The sequence below is a fragment of the Brachyistius frenatus genome, unplaced genomic scaffold, assembly GCF_029030835.1.
Source record: "Brachyistius frenatus isolate BFR_SWC_R1_liver_20210118 unplaced genomic scaffold, ASM2903083v1 Contig_19, whole genome shotgun sequence".
Taxonomy (NCBI): Eukaryota; Metazoa; Chordata; class Actinopteri; family Embiotocidae; genus Brachyistius; species Brachyistius frenatus.
The window spans coordinates 5,167,486-5,180,321 of NW_027210618.1; the positions used below are offsets into that span (position 1 = coordinate 5,167,486).

A 12,836-nucleotide genomic window follows, 5' to 3' on the forward strand; every position below is an offset into this window, starting at 1 on the left:
TTAGCTGATGATGCAACCTACCAGCAGCTATTGTGTCTGACACTGCCTCACACAGACAGACTGCATGATATGCAAAAGAAAACAAATCAGTTTTTGATACTGGGTTACAGACCGTTTTGCAAAAACAAAACCACTCTATCTTCAAAATGTGTTATTTGTTTCATTCTCTTTGTGACATATTTGTACTAACCCTTTGTAATCTTTTTTTTTTTTTTTTTTTTTACAATAATGTGGATTTACAGGTCATTGTCCTTCATGGGGCTGCAGAAGCATCCAGCAAAATAAGAAAAAGTTTACTGTCACTTTAAGAGAATGAATTAAAAACACTCATTAAAGAATCGCTCTCTACCATTATCTTCCTGAGGACTATTATCTCCCACAAAAATTCCACTGGAATCATAATTTTGCAGCAGACAGTGTGACACAGTCAGACATCAACACATGTGGCAAACACTTAGTCATTCCAACAGACAGTCACGTGGATTAGTGTGTCTGACCAACACCCAGACTGCACAACAGGATGGTTCCAGTTGACAATTTGAATAGATGTAGTGATTGATTTATACCACTGGGGGGCACAACTCCCCTCTGGTACGTGACACATTACACACGCACTCAGGTTACTCACTGATTACAGTAAAAGAAGGCCACAAAATGTGTCACAAACACCTTTAAAAAAACAACAACCCCACTTTTACCTTTAAACTACAGGTGATTTTTTTTATGAATGAGCGAGGAGTAAAATTCAAATAGTTAATATGTCAAAAATAAGTTATTTAATATGTGATATCAAAACCAAAACATTAACTTCATGCCTCGCTGAATTATTCATCTGTAATTGAACTTTGATATAGCAGCTGATTCACAAATATATATATAGATAAGTGAGCTGTTCTTGTTCCCCTCCCAGTTTGTTCGAAGTGAAAACACACCCTTTTTACTGGAATTATATATGTTATCTTTTTGTTATATATTTGGAGCTTCCCTCCGCACACAGAACATCATATCTGGACATCCAGTATCATCCGTATCAGACAATAACAAAATATATAAAAAAAAAGACCGTCTAGCCACAGGACAACAATGTAACTCTGCTGCCCCCATGTGGTACAATTGATATAATCAACGCTTCTTTAGTTTGAGAGTGTTGAAATCAAATATGACAGACTCAACATGATCCAGAGGTTATTTTTGTTTCAGTTAAAGATTCCCCTGGTTACTGTTGTGAAAAGAGGGGGAAAAAAAACACGTTAAGATATGTTGCCCCAAAGTCATGTGAACAGGAAAATCCTCAAGCGATTGAGACTGAACAACAATTACACCGTAATCCAATCCACTAATCTGCTTTTCAGGGATTGCCTGCCCCGATCCGGCGGATGGTGGACCACCTTCTGACTGACCAGCAGCACGGGAGAGGTTGTCTTATTGAAGAACTGAATTTATGACCGCAAACACTCCCATTTACGTTTCTGGACCTCTTGAGATGATCTGCGGAAGGATGACAGGGTATCAAACCTGCTGTTGTTTGTGAGCAAAATCCACTTTTTTGGATCATTGCATTAGTTCACCAACATTTACAAAGTCCATAACTGACCTTGAAATCACATTATTCTTTTAGACAAATATACACGTAAATGAGGTTACTACACCTTATTAAAACCTCTTCAGCTTAGTTTGTTCAGTGACTTTTAGTGTGTGATCTGCCCAGCTGGAGGACATCAGCTGTTCCTGAACCATGGATGATTACTTACTGCACAGATCCACCAGCCCCAGTTTAAAGTGACTTGTCACATGTTTTGATTGAAAGTTGCGTATCAACGAGAACTCTGTCATCAGTGCCAAAACTTTAGCCAGTCACAACAGTTTCAGTGTTTTAGTAGTTTTTGGTTTCTCTAATTCCCAATTATTCCTAATTCACACTCTTCTGAATTAACTTTGTTGTTCTGATTTTCATTTAACAGCCCAATGATCTCCGTGTGTTTTTCCAGATCAGAATAAATCGGTGTCAAGGTTGTCAGTCCCACAAAAAGAAAACATAACCAGCTTTCCTTAATCACATTCACTTGTTGCAGTAAAATAAGACTCTTGTTTAAGTCCTGTTGGGCCTATACAATGCTTGACCCTAAAATTCAGTTGGTATTAATGCACTTCCATCTTTGTAACCATTTTATTTACCTCCACGTTTGTGTTTGTCCTGTGGAAAATATTTGATTTGTAATTTTTGTTTTACATTTAATGTAGCAGAAGTGTTAAAAGATATTATGGGATATTACGGGTTTTTATGTAAATTTCCATTTGTAGAATTCAATACCAACATTTATGCCCTGTTGCATTTTTGATATCAAACTAGATTTTGGCACATACAAGAAGCACGGATCAGATGAAATAGGATTATGATACATGTGCTTTGTCGTGTACACAACTTTCTGCTCCTTCAATAGCTTGAAGATACCACCTGAACTCCACCAGAGGGAGACAGAGTCACGCAGAAAATGCCCCAGATGTTTTTGTAGAAGTCTAGTAAAAGTCCACTTACGCAGCTCAATGTGCTTTTGTCACCACAGAAATAGAAATATGATGAAAAAAATGAAGAAAATAGAGACTTGAAATGACATCATTCAAGAAATCTGTTCCCTTAAAGCTGCTGGATACAGAAAATTCCATTCGTATTATATGACAGAGAAAGTTGACAAGCTTTTGACCATATTCCACAGCCTTCTTCAAGGGGAACAAGTCTCATGTGCGATGATAAATCTAAATCTGGAAAATAGGTAATCATGATAAAAAAAAATTGCATAAAGGCCCACAAAAAGTAGATGAAGTTTAAATATAACAATCCCAGCCATGTTTAAAAGTCTAATTTGATGCTTTTATGTCTTTTTACATGTTTACCATTAATTATACTTAATTAGCTTTAGGTTCAAACAATAAAAACCTTTAATAATGTGGGAGAATTTGTGTGCCTCTGATCCTTGTTTGGAGTCTAACGGTTGGAGTCTAAATCTAACAATTTCCTTCAGGTGATGCATTTCATTTTTAAATTTAAGAAGCCTGAGCAGGAAGGGTGAGGCTTCGTCAGGCCTGCAGGCTGTTACACAAGTTACAAGCACTTGTATGGAGTGGAGCCATGCATTATTCACCCCACATTTACATAAGACACAATAGTGAGAACAGTGCCAGAAATGTGTACGGCTGAGCTGCGTATGTGTGTGCATCCAGAGTACAGAGTGCTTTTCGGAGCATTCCTCTGAATTTCTTCACCACCTGAGGTTGTTGCTGCTCTGCCAACGGAGAGTGATGCAACATAGATGAGGGCAAAGAACTCCAAACTCATCCCCGAACCGCTGAAAGCCTTGGTTACCATTACAACAAAAGGGAGAAGAAGGGAGAGAGGAGATAAAGACTGATATTGTGTCTGTGCACATTTATCTTTCTATTTGAAGGCTCTGTTTACCGAGGGCTCGGAGCCAAACCAGGCTTTGTGGTATTGTTGAATAAACAAACGTTGGATTAGCTATGAATTACTTCAGAATTCCTTCACCATAAGGAAACGGTGTGCAATATGGTGTGCCAAGAAATAACCATTAAAATATTGATCTTGGAATCATTGCTTCCCTTTGAAATTTTTTTTAAAAAACAGTGTTGATATTTGCTTGCTCAGTTTCACCAGAAATGGTAAACAGAGGAAGTCACTGTCCAAAATTTAGAAACCAAATCCAGGTGGCCTCTCCAACACCGGGATAAATGCTCTGTCCAGAGAAAGCTGGACTTTTAGCAGGAGACAGACCTTTACTTATCATGAGACCTGTTGCAAATTCGGACTCGCTGCGTGACCTGAACAAGGTTCACAGCAGCAACAGTTCGGACCAGCAGATGTTGACTCACGCTGTCAAGGAAAGATTGCTGCTTCTGTTACAACAATTCAAACTCTTGTGCCACCTGCAAGAAATTACAGTAGCAGATCCAGCTTTCTCTTTTCAAAGCTGTTTTCTTGAGTTAAAGGCTAAGCCTGTGTAAAAATGGACAAAGTCTCCAGGTCGGAAAAGTAAGGCCAATGCAGTAGTGCCTTAAATTGCAATACCATGGAGTTGCCACTAGGGGCTGTGTAAAAAAAAAAAAAAAAAAAAAAAATCTCTGGCTCCAATAGACTTCAATTCAAAAAGAGACAGCTTATCCAATGAAATATAAAGTCCCCCTTTTGATCAGTGTTCTGGTGGTTCTTCTGAAAATAATTAGAAATAGGCCTTAAAGAGTGGCATGTTTGGGTCATGTCTGGTTTGATTGACATGCCTCGGGTGCAGCCAGGTTTCAGGTGGAGGTGGGCAGCATAGTGCTCTCTGGTTCGGAGTGAGATCCACCCCTCACTCCTCCTAAATACAGTCACTTCTGGCTCCAAAAACACAAGATGGCGATGGTAAAAAAAAAAACAGAATCGAGGCTTCAAAGTGTCAGTTTGCAAAGCAATGTGTCGTGTTTGTGGTTTGCTACCTGGTTGACGTTGTAACACACTTTTCGAGGGGCAGAAACCCTCTTTAGTTTTAAGGTTAGACTGAAAACTTTTCTTTTTGATCAAGCTTATAGTTAGGGCTGGCTCAGGTGGCCCTGAAACATCCTGCAGTTATGCTGTTATAGGCCGAGGCTGCTGGGGGACCTCGTTATGCATTGAGGTTCTTTCCTCTCACTCTTTCACTCTCTATAACTCACATCTCACTATTACATCTCACTGACTTCATGCTTTTTCTCTCCCATAGTTTTTGCTTATTGTCTGTTGCCTTGCCATTCAGTTCCTTCGCTCACGTAGTTTCTGTTCTTTCTTTTGCAGATGTCCTGTCATGGAGCTGCATGTCTCTGCTCTGCGCTTGTCGTCTCCACCAACAGTTCTTCTCTTGTATCTCTATGCTGTCCTTTTCTCTCTCTGCTCTCCTCTCACCCCAACTGGTTGAGGCAGATGGCCGCCCACCCCTGAGCCTGGTTCTGTCGGAGGTTTCTTCCTGTTAAAGGGAGTTTTCCTTCCCTCTGTTGGAGGTTTTTCTCCCTTAAAGAGGAGTTTTTTCCCTCCTAGCTTATGTGGGAATTGTTGAATTGTTGGGTTTCTCTGTTTAATACTGTAAAGTTCTGCTGGAAGGACTTTAATGTGTTAAGTGCCACAAAATAATGCATCTGTTGTGATTTGATACTATATAAATACAATTGAATTGAATTGAATTGAATTGAATTGAATTGAATTGAATTGAATTGAATTGAATTGAATTGAATTGAATTGAACCTGATGGCTGAAAGAAAATAATGAAACAATCTGGAGTACGTCTGAGTGTGTTGCTGTAAAAATAAAAAATTTAGCTTTTTAAAATAAACGTGTTATTCATTTCCTTTTATTATTTGTAAAAGCAATGAACTGGACACTACATGAAGGTTTTCAGGTTAACGACAGACATTTATCTAAAGATAGAGTAACCTGTCCAGAACTAACAGTTCTACTAACCACGTTTATGTGTGTGTGAGAATTATTATGATTCATGTTTAGAGTTCAGCTATTTACCCTCTAAAAAGGGATGGAATCGACCAACAAAAACTGCAGCATCAACACCAGTGGCCAGCAGGTGGCACACTTCCAGAAGCTATTCTATACCTTCGTTGCCTGTAGATGGCACACATCAGCATCTAAACATCTCTGTCATCCCAAATACTGCTGTTGCCACGGTTACTCTTCTGGTGAAACAGGCTGGACTGGAACTGCAGGTCCTTAACTGAAGATCAGCAGTGACATTGTCTGAACCTGACATCAGGCGCCTCTATGTTTCCTCATTATCTCTTAAATCCCACATTAATTTGTCTCTGGCTTCAACTTTTCAGATTTCAGTTCATAAAATAAAACTATTCTTTACTTCACTGACTTGACACGTTCACAATCGCTTTTCTGATCACCAGGTTAAAGTTAGGGAAAGATTACTTTTTGATACAAGACTTAGACTTTATTAATCCCACAGTGGGGAAATTTAGTCACAGCAGCATAGAAACACAAGAAGGTGCACACAATAAGAAAAACATTACAAATACGTATACATAAAATAAGATAGATTAGAATAATTATTTTAGAAAATAATAAGAGCAATGAATAAATACACACAATAGTATCGAACATAAAATATGGATCTTTTTCTTCAAGTGAAGTTAATTATTTCAGAGGGTCCAGAGCTAAATGATGAAGATTCATCCAACAGACATTGTATGTAAACACCTGTGATTTAAATTGCTTGTGTGCATAAGCAGACTTTTCTGTGTCTCCATCATCTCTGCTGTCAAGCCAAAAATATGTCTGTTATCGGAAACAGGAAAAAGGCTCATGTTCTTTGATGTACACCTGAATTTTTTTTATTTTATCCTTAGCCGGCAGCTGTGTGTGGAGAGAGGCCCACAGTGTTTGCTGTAGTTGGCTGGGGGCTAAATCATCCTTCCTGAATCCAGTTCGGTGTCTTGTTTCTGTGTTTGTTTTCCTTGTTTCCTCTTGTGTCTTTGAGGAGCGGCACGCGCACACACACACACACACACACACACACACACACACACACACACACACACACACACACACACACACACACACACACACACACACACACACACACACACACACACACACACACACACACACACACACACACAGAGAGAGATGGAGATCCTGGATGTCCTGGTGGCTGTTGTTGTTCTGCAGCCCAACTGAAACAGGTACAAGCTGATGAACACATCAGCTGGCTACTGTCTGTTTTGTAAAAAGTATTGTTCTGTAGCTAAACAGTGCAAGATTCGATTATTTTTTCCATGTATTTTGTTATTCAAATAAGAGCATAAAGCCTCAGAGAGAACCTGCAGCAATTAAACTGCTGTTCCTGGCATGCGTTGGAGTAAAGTAAAAACAAATTACACTGACGGAACGCAAGAAGAAGGCCAAACACAGCTGAGCAAAATAAAAATGTTGACATGATGGAAAATGGGACAATAAAACACATAAAATGACTAATTCGACAAAATTGAGACAGCCCATCTCCAGGAAATGATGTTAATGGGAAAGCGAATGTGGGAGTCAGCGAGCAAATGTATGTTTTTATGTGTGTGTCTCATTATGAACTGTTTGTACTTATGTTGAAGGAGGATAGAAAGGAAGGACACACAGAGAGAAAGAACAAGTTCATACAAAATCCAGAGCTTCTATCGGTTTGCTTCATCAGACAGGACCTGATATAAATTGATACTGTTGAGAGACGTGTACATTCATTAATAGTGTGCATAGTCATGTCCCTGCATGTATAATTACATATTTAAAGCTGCACCAATCAATATTTTACTTTAACAAGCCATAATATCCCTATATTTGAAGTAAAAGTGTTGCTTGTAGCAACGAGATAACAGAAGATCATCCTCTGGCTCGGCCCGTCCTTCTCGAAGCTGTGGAGCATTTTCGTGTCCTTCAGTTCATTCGGCTTGGTTTTGTGGTGCAACTGTACTGTTCTCATCACTGTTGTTTGCAGCTGCAGCAGGCAGCTGAGTCCTCCTTAGTTTAGTTTTGTTTTTAGTATGTCCCTGGCGGCCCTCAGCAGTATTGCACTTTAAGGCACTTTCACATTGACACGGAGTCCTTTTTTTTTTTATACAGAGTCTATGATTTGCAGCTTGCAGCCCCCGTGTGTCTAGAAATACGAGTTAATGCAGCTTTCAGTGTCTGTTTGTCCTGCAGCTGTGCCTATAAAAGGCCCTTGAATTTATTGGTCACATGTTTTGAGCTTGATGTATGTTTGCTAATTTATCAATTATAATAATTCTATAACTGACTACTATTATCAAACATTATTTATATATAAATAACTGAAAACCTGTTTAAAAAAAAAAAAATCATTTATGCATTTTTGTATGAAGTGCTACAGTGTGCAATTCTGCAGTATGTGTATGAGTTCAGCATTAGGACAGCAAACACCTGACACACACACACACACGCGGCAGCACTAGTAGTGTTGATTTAGTGACGTGTTAGCCAGTGATATCAGGTTTGGCTGGAAAAGTCTTACATTGTTCTTTTAACGATGTGAGCACTTGATCTTTTCACACAAATACACTTGAAATGGAAGAAAAATCCCCGGGGCTTTCAGTGGCGAGGCCGTGTGCGCCGACCTCTACCTGCCCTTCAGCTCACTCTACCTTCGTCAGGAGTTTCTTTTGTTGGTGTTGAGGTGCCTCCAAAGTAAGTGCTGCCAACTGAAAGCAAACAGGGAGGAGAGGAAACCAAACACACAAACACAAAAGTCACTAGATGTGAAAAATGTGCTCCTTAATGTTAAAGTTATGAAGTGGTTTGGATGAATGGTCAAATCACAGCAATGGGTTTTGGAAAAAACTGATGTTGAAATTGAAAATAGTATAAATAATTATATATCAAAGAAATCAGGAATAAAAACCAAGGGCAGTTCAACGTGTTACAAGATGTGATTTTGGGTCTTTTTGTTAAATCCCGTGCTCCAAAAAGCAGTAAATGAGGACAGCTGTGATGAATATCTCCACAGCTTTTATGTTCTTTGTTTTTGGAAATTACTGTTTTTGTTGGGGAGATTCCTGCTGACTGTGCACTCAATAGCAGCCCAGGTGAACTGTTTTGTTTTGTTTTGTTCCACGTGTGGGTTTCAAAATAACAGGGCTTCATGGAAAGTGTGTCGGGATGTTGTCATTAGCGCGCCACCACATGTCTCATAGACTTTGGAGTCACTTTGGAAAAATGAAATTCCATCGAGCTCAGAAATCCTGACGAGTGACTCGGAACAAACTGTCTGACCGTTGACGAGGGCTCATATTTATCTTAATGAGCCACTGAGGAAAACCTACAATAACATGTTTGCTGCATGTAAACATTGGAGCCTCTAAAAGACGTACGTCTCGGTCATGCAGTGAGTTCAGTCATCACATGTCTGCCTGTCTGACTGACATCTCTCAGTGGATGTCCTCACACCACCTGAAAATCAACCTCGACAAGACTGAACTGCTCTTCCTTCCAGGGAAAGACTCTCCCACCCTCGACCTGACTACTACCTTCAACAACTCTGTGTTATCCCCGACCCTGACTGATAAGAACCTCAGAGACACTCGACAGTCAACTCTCTCTTACTGCCAACATCACTGTAACAACATGTTCCTGTAGATACATGCTGACCAACATCAGGAGAATACGTCCTCTTCTCACTCAGAAGGTGGCGCAGGTTCTGGTCCAGGTTCTGGTCCAGGTTCTGGTCCAGGTTCTGGTCCAGGGTCTGGTCCAGGCTCTGGTCCAGGCTCTGGTCCAGGTTCTGGTCCAGGTTCTGGTCCAGGTTCTGGTCCAGGTTCTGGTCCAGGTTCTGGTCCAGGTTCTGGTCCAGGTTCTGGTCCAGGCTCTGGTCCAGGCTCTGGTCATTTACCATTTCATCTAAAATACTGAGGACATCAAAACTATCGAATCACAAGTATGGAATTATGTAATAAACAAAGCAAATATGTTTTCAATTTCAGGTTTTCCAAAGTTGGACTAGCAAAGCCCCCCCATCACCTCTCCTCCATCTTTCTTGGGAACCACACATGCAGATACCATCAGTTCACCTCATCTTCACCTCACTAAGACACAGCGACTGCAACCAAAGCTCTTCAGTTATGCCTCATGAGACCACAGTCCAGATTTCCACTGGTCTAAAGTCCGTTCCCTGTGTTTCTTGGCCCGAGCAGTTCACTCTCTCAGCAGTGGTTTCTTTGCAGCAGTTCGAACATGAAGGACTGGTTCAGTCCTTCATGTTTGAACTGCGTGGTTCACGCAGTCTCCTCCGAGCAGTTGATGTTGAGACGTGTCTGCTACTTTGGGAAGTATTGATGTGGGCTCTCATCAGAAGTGACGTGAATTTGTGATTTTTGAGGCTTGTAACTCCAACGAACTGTTGGTCTTCCTTTTCTGGGGCGGTCCTCGTGAGAGCCCGTTTCATCCCGGTGTTTGAGGCTTTTTGAGACTGCAACTGAGGAAACTTTCAAACTCCCCAAATTGTTCAGACTGATTGACCTTCATGTCTCAAAGTAATGTTGGACAGTTGTTTAAGTTTCTCTTGCAATAATATGTTACTTCCTGTATACCAACAACTGATGGCCTCAAACACATTAAGGACCGGAAAACCATCCAGCCGACAACCTCATGAAACTGGTTAAGATACTGGCACCACTTTGGCAGCTATTACTACAAACATGGATACTTAGAGGAAAGTAAGATGTGAAACATATTTTGCTTTACCCTCCCCCACCCCCCCGAACCAATTCTTAAATTATTATTATTATTTTTTGACTTACTTTGTAATTCCACTTGTGTTATATCACAGTTTAGTTGCATTAACTCTCCCCATTTACTGCCAGGAACAACACTGGCAAAGCAACTTTGCTCCTGTTGTGATGCCTTTAAGTACTGACGAAAATGTGGGAAGTATAAAAATAGACACCTTGGAGCCATTATGCCAGCAATCAACAAAGGTTCCACATAGAATTCTAAATGCTGTGAGTCAGTCTTAAGCATCATTTTTAATTAGTCTGTTAATTAGTGCCAAAATGAAACTGATGTAGTCAAAGTCCCTGACTGGCCCTGTAGTGGCATAACTGTGACTGCAGTGTCCTAAACCCTCAGGCAGCAGGACAGGACGAGGTTGTCAAGTACGAATAGCCTAATTCTTATTCAAGCTTATAGCACATAACCAGAAACACAGAGATCGTTGAAGTCCAAATTCCCTCAGCAGAACTAAACCAATGTAAGAAAAACTGGCAAGAAACATACGAAACAAAATGGGTTTCATTTTAATGTTATATTAATGCGTTGTTGTTTTTTCTTCATTAAGATTATCAAATTTTTGTACAAAGCATATTAGGATCAGAGTAACATAGCCTATATGTGTAACTGTATAAGCTCCTCTATATATATCATTATAAACCACCAAATAGACAAGGTGACATGACCTCAGTGCCTTAAATGGTAAAATAGCAACACAGTTTCAGTATCATGTCTTTAATTTTGTTTTACTGACAGTTTAATGTTGTTTCAAATCCAAACAAAATAAAACCTACAACTTTGAACTTACTTATTTTGCAGATATCACAAAGACCTCCTCCGTCAGTCAAAGCTCCGTGTTGTCAGCGCCAGAGCGTGTTCAGCCCTCGGTCCTTGGTTGTACGGGCTTCAAAGAAGTCCCTGAAGGCAGCGCTGGCCCTCTCAGTGATCAGTGAGCTCCCGGGAGACTCCATGGAGAGGGAAGGAGATGAAATAGGACTTCAGACCGGATCATGGCGGCGCCTCTCGGGCGGGACACCTTACCTGAACAATGGTCTTACGGTGTCTGCGGGGACGGCAGGGTCTTCTTCATCAAGTGAGTGTTGTAAATGAGCGCTTTATCGCACCGTCTCTCCCGCTTTGAACGGGAGTTGGCGGGGTCTGCCGGTGTTTTCTTCCCCGGCGGTGTAACAGGTGTTTTTCTCCTTCTCCTTCTCCTTCTTCTTCTCCTTCCTCCTCTTCTGCTCCGTGCCCGTGCGTCGGCAGCGATGAGACGCGGTCCACCGCCTGGCTCCATCCGAGCTCCGGCGAACCCGTAAACTCCGGACACATGATCCGCTCAGGTAGCCGGCTAAGCTAGTTCTGCAAGGGCAGTTTCACCTGTGCACATTTGGCGCTTGTGTTGTTTACTTCACTGTTTTGCCTGCGCCGCTAACTTCAGTGTGCGCGTCGGGCCCGACAAACTTCCAGGTGTCACGAACAAGTGGTTTCGCCGGCTTTTTTTTTTTGTCTTTCTTTCTTTCTTTCAGACCTACCTCGGGGATGGGAGGAAGGTTTTACGGACGAAGGGGCCAGTTACTTCATAAAGTAAGTACCTCCGTTACTGCTGCGGTCACCTGCGCGTTACTGAAGTTCCCGTGGTGCAACTCCATTTCTATTTGGAAACTTACATACAGGTGTTTATTACCGATGCAGTGATACAGCTGATTTTATTTGTCTATTTTCCTCAAATCCCAGAAGTCATTTGAAGAATATATTGATCTTATTTCAGCCTAAGTTTAACCTCTGCGCGCTGTGGTGTCAGTTTATTTGGCACTAGAGGCCAACGCATTGTACGTTTGAGGCTGATAAGGACGTGTTGGTAAACTTCGACAAAAAAAATTAAAACATTTGTTGTACAAACTGACAACGAGTTGCCATTTCTTCATGGCAATTTATTTTTTTCTCATTGACATGTAGGCCAATACATACTTGTCATGAGGTGTACAGATGCTGTATTTCAGAAATACGTCAAAACAGCCCATCCTCCACCACATTTTCACCAAAGATCTGAAAATTCTGGAAAAGTTTCTGTAAATTTTCCCATTTTTATTTCGCTCATTTTTAAATGCTATCATGCTGTGGGATGTGCCAGTGTTGCAACGTCTTAAAGCTTGTTTTCTACTCTGCCGTGTACACGTCCTATTGTGGTTTCCGTATTATTCATATTTGTACAATTATTCATACTGGCCAACAATTGTCGTATTTCAGGCCTATAATGTTTTTAAAAATTATTTTTTTTTGACCTTTTTTAAGTAATAATCTGGAAGACTAAAAAGACTTTTAAAAACCAGAAGTGCAGCACAGTTTCTGAGACGTCAGGCTCGCTCTTCAACTAACTTGTGTGTGTGAGGCAGTGTACCGAGAAGAAGACGTCACACAGCTGACGCTGTTTGGATCTCTGGCGGATGAAGTTCCAAAACACAACTGCTTTTACTGCTCGTCATCAGAGATGTCACTAAAGAGAACAAAACAGAGATCTTAAAGATTGTTA

At 40.8% G+C, this 12,836-nt stretch overlaps 1 protein-coding gene across 8 annotated transcripts in view; it reads left to right on the forward strand.

The window, feature by feature from the left end:
- The first annotated feature begins 11,268 nt into the window (after positions 1–11,268).
- Positions 11,269–12,836, forward strand: part of plekha7a (pleckstrin homology domain containing, family A member 7a) — a 145,871-nt gene continuing 144,303 nt past the window's right edge. For 5 of the 8 annotated variants that reach the window (XM_069695443.1, XM_069695444.1, XM_069695445.1 and 2 more), the window contains exons 1-3: positions 11,270–11,399; positions 11,570–11,646; positions 11,833–11,890. In XM_069695443.1, the coding sequence (XP_069551544.1) occupies positions 11,317–11,399; positions 11,570–11,646; positions 11,833–11,890 (218 nt within the window). In that variant the 5' untranslated portion in view covers positions 11,270–11,316. Of the gene's footprint in view, positions 11,400–11,569; positions 11,647–11,832; positions 11,891–12,836 lie in introns of all 8 variants that reach the window. The other 3 variants (XM_069695440.1, XM_069695441.1, XM_069695442.1) reach the window with 1 other exon arrangement.